The sequence below is a fragment of the Tachyglossus aculeatus genome, chromosome 22 (assembly GCF_015852505.1).
Source record: "Tachyglossus aculeatus isolate mTacAcu1 chromosome 22, mTacAcu1.pri, whole genome shotgun sequence".
NCBI classification, from domain to species: Eukaryota; Metazoa; Chordata; class Mammalia; order Monotremata; family Tachyglossidae; genus Tachyglossus; species Tachyglossus aculeatus.
This window is the reverse complement of record NC_052087.1, coordinates 49,545,925-49,560,284: the sequence shown is the minus strand read 5'-3', so window position 1 is coordinate 49,560,284 and position 14,360 is coordinate 49,545,925. Positions and strand designations below refer to the sequence as shown.

At 44.2% G+C, this 14,360-nt stretch overlaps 1 protein-coding gene across 2 annotated transcripts in view; it reads left to right on the top strand.

The window, feature by feature from the left end:
* Positions 1-14,138, top strand: part of CCS (copper chaperone for superoxide dismutase) — a 29,773-nt gene extending 15,635 nt beyond the window's left edge. Inside the window, exons 6-8 of one of the 2 annotated variants that reach the window (XM_038764616.1) lie at positions 5,482-5,559; positions 9,697-9,800; positions 13,627-14,138. In XM_038764616.1, the coding sequence (XP_038620544.1) occupies positions 5,482-5,559; positions 9,697-9,800; positions 13,627-13,780 (336 nt within the window). In that variant the 3' untranslated portion in view covers positions 13,781-14,138. The remainder of the gene's footprint in view (positions 1-5,481; positions 5,560-9,696; positions 9,801-13,626) is intronic. The other variant, XM_038764618.1, reaches the window with a different exon arrangement.
* The last annotated feature ends 222 nt before the right edge of the window (positions 14,139-14,360 follow it).

Genomic DNA, 14,360 nt, shown 5'->3' with positions numbered 1-14,360 from the left:
CTTCCTTTTATAATAATAATAATGATGGTATTTCTTAAGCGCTTACTATGTGCAAAGCACTGTTCTAAGCGTTGGGGAGATTACGAGGTGATCAGGTTGTCCCACGGGGGGCTCACGGTTTTTAATCCCCATTTTCCAGATGAGGGAACTGAGGCCCAGAGAAGTGAAGTGACTTGCCCAAAGTCACACAGCTGACAATTGGCGGAGCCGGGATTTGAACCCGTGACCTCTGACTCCAAAGCCCGGGCTCTTTCCACTGAGCCACGCTGCTTCTCCTTTTATACAGTGCAGCATCTGATTTAATCGAAGTACAATACAGGATAAATCTGTCAGAATGGGCAGCAACACCCCTGCGTTGGAGTTTCTTACCTTGTTCTCGAGGTAATGAAGCGCTTAGTACAGTGCTCTGCACACAGTAAGCACTCAATAAATACGATTGAATGAATAATTAGACCTAATCATTCCCACTTAAAGGGGCAGCGTCATCTTTTTTTCAGCTACGGTTACAAAAACCAAAGTGAAGATGTGGTGTGAACTAGGTTGCCTTGGTAACCAGAGGCAGGCCTGCAGCTCAGTTGGCCCGGAGAGGAGGGAAGGGGGCTAATAATAATAATGATGGTATTTGTTAAGCGCTTAACTTGTACTTCCCAAGTGCTTAGTACAGTGCTCTGCACACAGTAAGCGTTCAATAAATATGATTGATTGTGTTGTGAACTAGGTTGCCTTGGGAACCAGAGGCAGGCCTGCAGCTCAGTTGGCCCACAGAGGAGGGAAGGGGGCTAATAATAATAATGATGGTATTTGTTAAGCGCTCAATTTGTACTTACCAAGCGCTTAGTACAGTGCTCTGCACACAGTAAGCGTTCAATAAATACGATTGATTGATTGATTGTGTTGTGAACTAGGTTGCCTTGGGAACCAGAGGCAGGCCTGCAGCTCAGTTGGCCCAGAGAGGAGGGAAGGGGGCTAATAATAATAATGATGGTATTTGTTAAGCACTTAACTTGTACTTCCCAAGCGCTTAGTACAGTGCTCTGCACACAGTAAGCGTTCAATAAATATGATTGATTGATTGATTGTGTTGTGAACTAGGTTGCCTTGGGAACCAGAGGCAGGCCTGCAGCTCAGTTGGCCCAGAGAGGAGGGAACGGGGCTAATAATAATAATGATGGTATTTGTTAAGTGCTTAATTTGTACTTCCCAAGCACTTAGGACAGTGCTCTGCACACAGTAAGCGTTCAATAAATACGATTGATTGTGTTGTGAACTAGGTTGCCTTGGGAACCAGAGGCAGGCCTGCAGCCCAGTTGGCCCAGAGAGGAGGGAAGGGGGCTAATAATAATAATGATGGTATTTGTTAGGCGCTTAACTTGTACTTCCCAAGCACTTAGGACAGTGCTCTGCACGCAGTAAGCATTCAATAAATACGATTGATTGATTGATTGTGTTGTGAACTAGGTTGCCTTGGTAACCAGAGGCAGGCCTGCAGCTCAGTTGGCCCAGAGAGGAGGGAAGGGGGCTAATAATAATAATGATGGTATTTGTTAAGCGCTTAACTTGTACTTCCCAAGCGCATAGTACAGTGCTCTGCACACAGTAAGCGTTCAATAAATACGATTGATTGTGTTGTGAACTAGGTTGCCTTGGGAACCAGAGGCAGGCCTGCAGCTCAGTTGGCCCAGAGAGGAGGGAAGGGGGCTAATAATAATAATGATGGTATTTGTTAAGCACTTAACTTGTACTTCCCAAGCGCTTAGTACAGTGCTCTGCACACAGTAAGCGTTCAATAAATATGATTGATTGATTGATTGTGTTGTGAACTAGGTTGCCTTGGGAACCAGAGGCAGGCCTGCAGCTCAATTGGCCCAGAGAGGAGGGAGGGGGGCTAATAATAATAATGATGGTATTTGTTAAGCGCTTAACTTGTACTTCCCAAGCGCTTAGTACAGTGCTCTGCACACAGTAAGCGTTCAATAAATACGATTGATTGATCGATTGTGTTGTGAACTAAGTTGCCTTGGTAACCAGAGGCAGGCCTGCAGCTCAGTTGGCCCAGAGAGGAGGGAAGGGGGCTAATAATAATAATGATGGTATTTGTTAAGCACTTAACTTGTACTTCCCAAGCGCTTAGTACAGTGCTCTGCACACAGTAAGCGTTCAATAAATACGATTGATTGATTGATTGTGTTGTGAACTAGGTTGCCTTGGGAACCAGAGGCAGGCCTGCAGCTCAGTTGGCCCAGAGAGGAGGGAAGGGGGCTAATAATAATAATGATGGTATTTGTTAAGTGCTTAATTTGTACTTCCCAAGCACTTAGGACAGTGCTCTGCACACAGTAAGCGTTCAATAAATACGATTGATTGTGTTGTGAACTAGGTTGCCTTGGGAACCAGAGGCAGGCCTGCAGCCCAGTTGGCCCAGAGAGGAGGGAAGGGGGCTAATAATAATAATGATGGTATTTGTTAGGCGCTTAACTTGTACTTCCCAAGTGCTTAGTACAGTGCTCTGCACGCAGTAAGCATTCAATAAATACGATTGATTGATTGATTGTGTTGTGAACTAGGTTGCCTTGGGAACCAGAGGCAGGCCTGCAGCTCAGTTGGCCCAGAGAGGAGGGAAGGGGGCTAATAATAATAATGATGGTATTAAGCGCTTACTATGTGCCAAGCACTGTTCTAAACACCGGGGTAGATACAAGGTTATCAGCTTGTCCCCCGCCTACACCAGCGCTTAGAGCAATGCTTGACACATAATAATAATGGTAGTTGTTGAGCACTTACTACCACTAATAATAATGAAGGCATTTATTAAGTGCTTAGTATGTGCAGACCACCGTTCTAAGCGTTGGGGAGATTACAAGGTGATCAGGTTGTCCCACGGGGGGCTCACGGTCTTAATCCCCATTTTACAGATGAGGGAACTGAGGCACAGAGAAGTGAAGTTACTTACTATATGCAAAGCACTGTTCTAAGTGCTGGGGGGATACAAGGTGATCAGATTGTCTCATGTCGGGCTCACAGTCTTCATCCCCAGTTGACAGATGAGGGAACTGAGGCCCAGAGAATAATAATAATAATGACATTTATTAAGCGCTTACTATGTGCAAAGCACATGTCCCCGTGGGACAATTTCTTCACCTTGTAACCTCCCCAGCGCTTAGAACAGTGCTTTACACATAGTAAGTGCTTAATAAATGCTATCATTACAAGGAGATCAGGTTGTCCCATGTGGGGCTCAAATTCTTAATCCCCATTTTACAGATGAGGGAACTGAGGCCCAGAGAAGTGAAGTGACTTGCCCAAAGTCACCCAGCTGACAGTTGGCGGAGCCGGGATTTGAACCCGTGACCCCCGACTCCAAAGCCCGGGCTCTTTCCACTGAGCCACGCTGCTTCTCATAGTAAGCGCTTAACAAATACTACAATAATTGTCTCCACCTTCTAGACCATGAACCCGTTGTTGGGTAGGGACCGTCTCTAGATGTTGCCGACTTGGACTTCCCAAGCGCTCAGTCCAGTGCTCTGCGCACAGTAAGCGCTCAATAAACACGACTGAATGAATAATAACTTCTCTGGGCCTCAGAGAAGTTACTGAATAATAACAGTAAATTATTCTGTTATTCTGTAATGTTACCGAATAATAACAGTAAATAATAATAGACGGGGAGAGAGACATTAATCAAAATAAATGAAACGACAGCTAGAAATGATGTGCCAAGTGCCTGGGGGCGGGGGGGGACATGAGGTCTCACAAGTATTAGGCTCCCTTTTTACAGATGCGGAAACTGAGGCACACTGAAGTGAAGCGACCTGCCCGGGGTTGCCTGGCGGGCGAGTGGCGGAGCCGGGATTAGAACCCACATCCTCTGACTCCCTTGCCACTATGTTTCCCCCATAATAATGGTGGTCAGGAGACCACAGTAAAGTTGCCAACTTGTACTTCCCAAGCGCTTAGTGCAGTTGCTCTGCACACAGTAAGCGCTCAGTAAATACGATTGAATGAATGAATGAAAAGTGGCGTGCCCCAGATTCATTCATTCATTCATTCAGTCGTATTTATTGAGCACTTACTGTGTGCAGAGCACTGGACTAAGCGCTCGGGAAGTACAAGTCGGCAACATATAGAGACGGTCCCTACCCAACAGCGGGCTCATGGTCTTGAAGGGGGAGACAGACAACAAAACAAAACGTATTAACAAAATAAAATAGAGTAATAAATATGTACAAACATATATACAGATAATATATATAGTATAGTATATATTCATTCATTCAATCGTATTTATTGAGCGCTTACTGTGTACAGAGCACTGGACTAAGCGCTTGGGAAGTCCAAGTCGGCAACATATAGAGACAGTCCCTACCCAACAGCGGGCTCACAGTCTTGAAGGGGGAGACAGACAACCAAACAAAACATATTAAAAAAATAGAGTAATAAATATGTACAAACATATATACAGATAATATTTATAGTATATATATATATATATATATACATATATATATATATAGTATAGTATACATTCATTCAATCGTAGTTATTGAGCGCTTACTGTGTGCAGAGCACTGGACTAAGCGCTTGGGAAGTACAAGTTGGCAACATCTAGAGACAGTCCCTACCCAACAGCGGGCTCACAGTCTTAAAGGGGGAGATGGACAACAAAACAAAACATATTAACAAAATAAAATAGAGTAATAAATATGTACAAGCATATATACAGATAGTATATATAGTATAGTATATATTCATTCATTCAATCGTATTTATTGAGCGCTTACTGTGTGCGGAGCACTGGACTAAGCGCTTGAAGTACAAGTCAGCAACATCTAGAGACGGTCCCTACTCAACAGTGGGCTCACAGTTTTGAAGGGGGAGACAGACAACAAAACAAAACATATTAACAAAATAAAATAGAGTAATAAATATGTACAAACATATAGATATATATATAGTATAGTATATATTCATTCATTCAGTCGTATTTATTGAGCCACAGAGCACTGTACTAAGTGCTTGGGAAGTACAAGTCTGTAACATATAGAGACGGTCCCTACCCAACAGCGGGCTCACCGTCTTGAAGGGAGAGATGGACAACAAAACAACATATTAACAAAATAAAATAAATAGAATAAATATGTACAAGTAATATAAATAGAGTAATAAATATGTACAAACATCTATACAGGTGCTGTGGGGAGGGGAAGGAGGTAAGGCGGGGGGGATGGAGGGGGCGAGGAGGGGGAGAGGAAGGAGGGGGCTCAGTGTGGGAAGGCCTCCTGGAGGAGGTGAGCTCTCAGGGCTCCCACGACAGACAAATGGCCAAGCCGGGATTAGGACCCAAGTGCTCTGCCGCCCGGGCCCGGGTGCCTCCCGTGTACTTCCCAAGCGCTTAGTCCAGTGCTCTGCACACAGTAAGCGCTCAATAAATACGATTGATTGATTGATCACCGACTGCTCTAACCCCCCTCTACTCTCCCTCAGCATCTCGGGGACCTGGGTAACATCTACGCCGACGCCCAGGGGAGAGCCGTCTTCAGGCTGGAGGACGGGCAACTCAAGGTGAGTGGGCCCAGCCTGCGGGGCGGGTCAATCAATCAATCAGTCATATTTATTGAGCGCTTACTGTGTGCAGAGCACTGGACTAAGCGCTTGGGAAGTACAAGTTGGCAACAATGAGAGATGGTATCTACCTGACAGTGGGCTCACAGTCTAGAAGGGGGAGACAGACAACAAAACAAAACATTCATTCATTCATATTTATTGAGCACTTACTGTGTGCAGAGCACTGTACTAAGCACTTGGGAAGTCCAAGTTGGCAACATCTAGAGACGGTCCCTACCCAACAACGGGCTCACAGTCTAGAAGGGGGAGACAGACAACAAAACAAAACATTCATTCTTTCATTCAGTTGTATTTATTGAGCGCTTACTGTGTGCAGAGCACTGTACTAAGCGCTTGGGAAGTCCAAGTTGGCAACATATAGAGACGGTCCCTACCCAACAGCGGGCTCACAGTCTAGAAGGGGGAGACAGACAACAAAACAAAACATTCATTCATTCATTCAATCATATTTATTGAGCGCTTACTGTGTGCAGAGCACTGTACTAAGCGCTTGGGAAGTCCAAGTTGGCAACATATAGAGACGGTCCCTACCCAACAGTGGGCTCACAGTCTAGAACAAAATAAAATAAATAGAATAAATATGTACAAATAAATAAATAGTGTAGTCAATACGTGCAAACATATATACATATATATATATATATGTATATATATATATATGTTTGTACATATTCGTTACTCTATTTTACTTGTACATATCTATTCTATTTATTTTATTTCGTTAGTATGTTTGGTTTTGTTCTCCGTCTCCCCCTTTTAGACAGTGAGCCCACTGTTGGGTAGGGACTGTCTCTAGATGTTGCCAACTTGGACTTCCCAAGCGCTTAGTACAGTGCTGTGCACACAGTAAGCGCTCAATAAATAAATAAATACGATTGATTGATATACAGGTGCTGTGGACTTAGAGCTCACCTCCTCCTCACCTCCTACTTAGAGCTCACCTTCTCCTCCAGGAGGCCATCCCAGACTGAGCCCCCCCTTTTCCTCTCCTCCTCCCCATCCCCCCAGCCCTACCTCCTCCCCCTCCCCTCAGCACCTGTATATAGATTTGTACAGATTTATTACTCTATTTGACTTGTACATATTTACTATTTATTTTGTTAATGATGTACATATGTTTGTACAGATTTATTACGCTGACTTGTACATATTTACTATTCTATTTATTTTGTTAATGATGTGCATCTAGCTTTACTTCTGTTTATTCTGATGACTTGACACCCGTCCACATGTTGTGTTTTGTCATTTCATTCATTCATTCAATCGTATTTATTGAGCGCTTACTGTGTGCAGAGCATTGGACTAAGCGCTTGGGATGTTCAAGTTGGCAACATCTAGAGACGGTCCCTACCCGACAGCGGGCTCACAGTCTAGAAGGGGGAGACAGACAACAAAACAAAATGTATTAACAAAATCAAATAGAATAAATATGTACAAGTAAAATAAAATAAGTAGAGTAGTAAATACGTGCAAACATATATACAGGTGCTGTGGATTCACCTACTGAGAGCTCACCTCCTCCTCCAGGAGGCCTTCCCAGACTGAGCCCCCTTTTTCCTCTCCTCCTCCCCATCCCCCCCCGCCCTACCTCCTTCCCCTCAGCACTTGTATATAGATTTGTACAGATTTATTACTCTATTTATTTTGCTTGTACGTATTTACCATTTTATTAATGATGTACATATGTTTGTACAGGTTTATTACTCTGGTATACATTTACTATTCTATTTATTTTGTTAATGAGGTGCATCTAGCTGTCCATATTTACTATTTTGTTAATGATGTACATATGTTTTCACAGCTTTATTACTCTGGTACATATTTACTATTCTATTTATTTTGTTAATGAGGTGCATCTAGCTGTCCATATTTACTATTTTGTTAATGATGTACATATGTTTGCACAGCTTTATTACTCTGGTACATATTTACTATTCTATTTATTTTGTTAATGAGGTGCATCTAGCTGTCCATATTTACTATTTTGTTAATGATGTACATATGTTTGTACAGATTTATTACTCTGGTACATATTTACTATTCCATTTATTTTGTTAATGAGGTGCATCTAGCCTTAGGGATTTACTATTTTGTTAATGATATACATATGTTTGTACAGCTTTATTACTCTGGTTCATATTTACTATTCTATTTATTTTGTTAATGAGGTGCATCTAGCTGTCCTATTTACTATTTTGTTAATGATGTACATATGTTTGTACAGATTTATTACTCTGGTACATATTTACTATTCTGTTTATTTTGTTAATGAGGTGCATCTAGCTGTCCTATTTACTATTTTGTTAATGATGTACATATGTTTGGACAGATTTATTACTCTGGTACATATTTACTATTCCATTTATTTTGTTAATGAGGTGCATCTAGCTGTAGGGATTTACTATTTTGTTAATGATATACATATGTTTGTACAGCTTTATTACTCTGGTTCATATTTACTATTCTATTTATTTTGTTAATGAGGTGCATCTAGCTGTCCTATTTACTATTTTGTTAATGCTGTACATATGTTTGTACAGATTTATTACTCTGGTACATATTTACTATTCTGTTTATTTTGTTAATGAGGTGCATCTAGCTGTCCTATTTACTATTTTGTTAATGATGTACATATGTTTGGACAGATTTATTACTCTGGTACATATTTACTATTCCATTTATTTTGTTAATGAGGTGCATCTAGCTGTAGGGATTTACTATTTTGTTAATGATATACATATGTTTGTACAGCTTTATTACTCTGGTTCATATTTACTATTCTATTTATTTTGTTAATGAGGTGCATCTAGCTGTCCTATTTACTATTTTGTTAATGCTGTACATATGTTTGTACAGATTTATTACTCTGGTACATATTTACTATTCTGTTTATTTTGTTAATGAGGTGCATCTAGCTGTCCTATTTACTATTTTGTTAATGATGTACATATGTTTGGACAGATTTATTACTCTGGTACATATTTACTATTCCATTTATTTTGTTAATGAGGTGCATCTAGCTCTCCTATTTACTATTTTGTTAATGCTGTACATATGTTTGTACAGATTTATTACTCTGGTACATATTTACTATTCCATTTATTTTGTTAATGAGGTGCATCTAGCTTTACTTCTGTTTATTCTGATGACTTGACACCCGTCCATGTGTTTTGTTTTGTCGTCCGTCTCCCCCTTCTAGACCGTGAGCCCGTCGCCGGGTAGGGACCGTCTCTACATGTCGCCAACTTGGACTTCCCAAGCGCTTAGTCCAGTGCTGTGCACACAGGAAGCGCTCGATAAATCAATCAATCGTGTTTATTGAGCGCTTACTGTGTGCAGAGCACTGGACTAAGCGCTTGGGAAGTCCAAGTTGGCAACATATAGAGACAGTCACTACCCAACAGTGGGCTCACAGTCTAGAAATCAATCGTATTTATTAAGCGCTTACTGTGTGCAGAGCACTGGACTAAGCGCTTGGGAAGTCCAAGTTGGCAACGTATAGAGACAGTCCCTACCCAACCGTGGGCTCACAGTCTGGAAATCAATCAATCAATCAGTCGTATTTATTGAGCGCTTACTGTGTGCAGAGCGCTGGACTAAGCGCTTGGGAAGTACAAGTTGGCAACATATAGCGTGGCTCAGTGGAAAGAGCACTTTGGAGTCAGAGGTCATGGGTTCGAATCCCGCTCCCCCACATGTCTGCTGTGTGACCTTGGGCAAGTCACTTCACTTCTCTGAGCTTCAGTTACTTCACCTGTAAAATGGGGGTTAAGACTCTCAGCCCCACATGGGACAACTTGATCACCTTGTAACCCCCCCAGCGCTTAGAACAGTGCTCTGCACAGAGTAAGCGCTTAACAAATGCCATTATTATTATTATTATTATATAGAGACAGTCCCTACCCAATAGTGGGCTCACAGTCTACGATTGAATGAATGAATTAAGCTCGTCGTGGGAGGGGAATGGGTCTGTTTATTGTTGTCTGCCCGCCCAAGCGCCTAGTAGGGTGCCCCGCACACGGTAGGCGTTGAATAAATAGGACCGACTGAGTGAATGACGGTGTCCCTCCGCAGCTGGGGGACGTGATTGGCCGCAGCCTGGTTGTGGACGCCGGTGAGGATGACTTGGGCCGCGGCGGCCACCCCCTCTCCAAGATCTCGGGGAACTCGGGGGAGAGGTGAGTCTCCGCACCTCCCTGCGCCTGAGGGAGCCCCTCCGGTCGCCCCCCAAACTCTGCAGCCACCCCCACCTACCCTCCTTCCGCCGGGAAGCAGGCCTGCGAGTCAGGGGGTCATGGGTTCTATTTATTTATCTACCTTATTTATCTACTCTATTTATTTATTTGACTTGTCCATATCTATTCTATTTATTTTATTTTGTTAGTGTGTTTGGTTTTGTTCTCTGTCTCCCCCTTTTAGACTGTGGCCCTGCTGAGAGCTCACCTCCTCCAGGAGGCCTTCCCAGACTGAGCCCCTTCCTTCCTCTCCCCCTCGTCCCCCTCTCCATCCCCCTATCTTACCTCCCTCAATCAATCAATCAATCAATCGTATTTATTGAGCGCTTACTATGTGCAGAGCACTGTACTAAGCGCTTGGGAAGTACAAATTGGCATCACATAGAGACAGTCCCTACCCAACAGTGGGCTCAAAGTCTAAAAGGGGGAGACAGAGAACAGAACCAAACATACCAACAAAATAAAATAAGTAGGATAGAAATGTACAAGTAAAATAAATAAATAAAAAAATAAATAAATAGAGTAATAGAGTCCCTCCCTTCCCCACAGCACCTGTATAGATGTATATATGTTTGTATATATTTTTTTTACTCTATTTAATTTATTTGTACATATCTATTCTATTTTATTTTGTTAGTATGTTTGGTTTTGTTCTCTGTCTCCCCCTTTTAGACTGTGAGCCCACTGTTGGGTAGGGACTGTCTCTATGTGTTGCCAATTTGTACTTCCCAAGCGCTTAGTCCAGTGCTCTGCACATAGTAAGCGCTCAATAAATACGATTGATGATGATGATGATGTGAGCCCAATGTTGGGTAGGGACTGTCTCTAGATGTTGCCAATTTGGACTTCCCAAGCGCTTAGTACAGTGCTCTGCACAAAAGTAAGCGCTCAATAAATACGATTGATGATGATGATGATGGGTTCGAATCCCGGCCCCGCCACCCGTTCGCTGTGTGGCCTTGGGCGAGTGGCTTCACTTCTCCAGGCCTGTTACCTCAACTGTAAAATGGGCATTAATAATCAGAATCGCTTTACAGCCTCTAAAGCGGCGTGGCTCAGTGGAAAGAGCCTGGGCTTTGGAGTCAGAGGTTATGGGTTCGAATCCCGGCTCCGCCAATTGTCAGCTGGGTGACTTGGGCAAGTCACTTCACTTCTCTGGGCCTCAGTTACCTCATCTGTAGAATGGGGATTAAGACTGTGAGCCCCCCGAGGGACAAACTGATCACCTTGTAACCTCCCCAGTGCTTAGAAGAGTGCATTGCTCATAGTAAGCGCTTAATAAATGCCATCATCATTATTCAGAGCTCAGAACAGTGCTTTGCACAGAGTAAGCGCTTAATAAATGCCATTATTATTATTATTATTATTATTAATTACCCCTCTGGTGGGACGCTCTGAGCTGGGGAGCTCCATAAATTTCGGAGTTAATCACAGTAACGCGCCTGAAACGTATGCTGCATTTTTTTTGTTTTTTTCCTCCTCTCGTCTCAGTTTCTCCCTCCGTCTGGAGTCCTGGGTTTGGTATTTGCTTAGTACTGAACTTTACTAGACTGTGAGCCCACTGTTGGGTAGGGACCGTCTCTATATGTTGCCAACTTGGACTTCCCAAGCGCTCACTACAGTGCTCTGCACACAGTAAGCACTCAATAAATACGATTGATTGATTGATTGAATAATGTTGGTCTTCGTTAAGCGCTTACTGTGTGCCAAGCACTTCTCTAAGCACTAGGGTAGATACAAGGTAATCAGGTTGTCCCATGTGGGGCTCACAGTCTTCATCCCCATTTTGTAGATGAGGTCACTGAGGCCCGGAGAATAATAATAATAACAATAACGATGGTATTTGTTAAGCGCTTACTCTGTGCAAATAACAATAATAATAATGATGGCATTTATTGAGCGCTTACTATGTGCAAAGCACTGTTCTAAGCCCTGGGGAGGTTACAAGGTGATCAAGTTGCCCCACGGGGGGCTCCCAGCCTTCATCCCCATTTTACAGATGAGGTAACTGAGGCATGGAGAAGTGAAGTGACTTGCCCAAAGTCACACAGCTGACAATAATAATAATGATGGTATTTGTTAAGTGCTTATTCTGCAAATAACAATAATAATAATGATGGCATTTATTAAGTGCTTACTATGTGCAAAGCACTGTTCTAAGCACTGGGGGGGTTACAAGGTGATCAAGTTGTCCCACGGGGGGCTCCCAGTCTTCATCCCCATTTTACAGATGAGGTAACTGAGGCCCAGAGAAGTGAAGTGACTTGCCTAAAGTCACACAGCTGACAATAATAATAATGTTGGTATTTGTTAAGCGCTTACTCTGTGCAAAGCACTGTTCTAAGCGCTGGGGGGATATAAGGCAATCAGGTTGTGCCGTGGGGCTCACAGTCTTAATTCCCATTTTCCAGATGAGGGAACTGAGGCACAGAGAAGTGAAGTGACTTACCCGAAGTCACACAGCTGACAATAATAATAATAATGATGGTATTTGTTAAGCGCTTACTATGTGCCAAGCACTGTTCTAAGCGCTGGGGAGGTTACAAGGTGATCAGGTTGTCCCACGGGGGGCTCACAAGTCTTAATCCCCACTTTCCAGATGAGGGAACCAGAGAATTGAAGTGACTTGCCCAATGTCACACAGCTGACACAGTCTGAACTTCTAGACTGTGAGCCCACTGTTGGGTAGGGACCGTCTCTATATGTTGCCAACTTGGACTTCCCAAGTGTTTAGTCCAGTGCTCTGCACACAGTAAGCGCTCAATAAATGCGATTGAATGAATAATAGGAACCCATGACCTCTGACTCCAAAGCCCATGCGCTTTCCACCGAGCCACGCTGCTTCTCTAAGACTCTGAGCCCGCTGTGGGGTGGGAACTGAGTTCAACCCGATTTGCTCCTATCCTCATCATCAATCGTATTTATTGAGCGCTTACTGTGTGCAGAGCACTGTACTAAGCGCTTGGGAAGTACAAGTTGGCAACATATAGAGACAGTCCCTACCCAATCCCCCCCAGCGCTTAGTACAGCGAAGCAGCCTGGCTCAGTGGAAAGAGCCCGGGCTTTGGAGTCGGAGGTCATGGGTTCATATCCCGACTCCGCCAACTGCCAGCTGTGTGACTCTGGGCAAGTCGCTTCACTTCTCTGGGCCTCAGTTCCCTCATCTGTCAAATGGGGATGAAGACTGGGAGCCCCCCGTGGGACAACCCGATCACCTGGTCACCTCCCCAGCGCTTCGAACAGTGCTCTGCACATAGTAAGCGCTTAATAGCTTAGCTCTCTTCCTCCCTTCAAGGCCCTGCTGAGAGCTCACCTCCTCCAGGAGGCCTTCCCAGACTGAGCCCCTTCCTTCCTCTCCCCCTCGTCCCCCTCTCCATCCCCCCATCTTACCTCCTTCCCTTCCCCACAGCACCTGTATATATGTATATATGGTTGTACATATTCATTACTCTATTTATTTATTTATTTATTTTACTTGGACATTTCTATCCTATTTATTTTATTTTGTTAGTATGTTTGGTTCTGTTCTCTGTCTCCCCCTTTTAGACTGTGAGCCCACTGTTGGGTAGGGACTGTCTCTATGTGTTGCCAATTTGGACTTCCCAAGCACTTAGTACAGTGCTCTGCACATAGTAAGTGCTCAATAAATACGATTGATTAATAAATGCTGTTATTATTATTATTACAGTGCCTGGCACACAGTCAGGGCTTAACAAATAGCACCACGGTGGTGGTTCTTTTTTTTCTTTTCCCACCTCTCCCCGGGCAGGTTGGCCTGCGGCATCATCGCCCGCTCTGCCGGCCTCTTCCAGAACCCCAAGCAGATCTGCAGCTGCGATGGGCTGACCATGTGGGAGGAACGCCACCGGCCTGCCGCTGGGGAGGGGCGGAAGGGGCCGGCCCAGCCCCCCGCCCACCTCTGACCCCCTCTTCGTCTTCACTAAAGGGTGTCCTAGCCCCCCAACCTGCTGGTAGTCTTGGATAAAGGGTCTCCCAGCCCCCATCCCGACGCCCGGCTCGCTCCCGACCTGCACTTAATCATCCATAGAGGATCACCCGGCCCCCTAGGACTGGCCCGCCTAGGAGGAAACTAGCTGAGGGCCCCCTGACCGTTGTGCCGTTAATTCCTGCCAAGCAAAATCACACTGCCGCCAGCTTCCCAGGGAGGGCGGGAAAGGTGGCGGTGGCCCTGCCGATCAGCATTCCCAGATGCCTCATCTCAGTTTTCTCTGCAAAGTAATTAAAGATTTATTTTCCTACCGAACTCCGTTTTACTTCCTTTCCTCCACCCCAATTTGTTTTCCTACTGACCTCCGTTTTATGTCCTCCCCTGCCCCACCTTTTTTCATACCAAAAAAGGGGTCATCCTCACCTGTCTTGCCGTCCATCCTTCTCCCATTCTTCCCAAAAGTATCCTCAGAGGAGCTCTCCTCCCTCCTCTCAAGTGCTACTCCGGCCACCTGTGCTTCTGACCCCATTCCCTCTCATCTCATGAAATCTCTC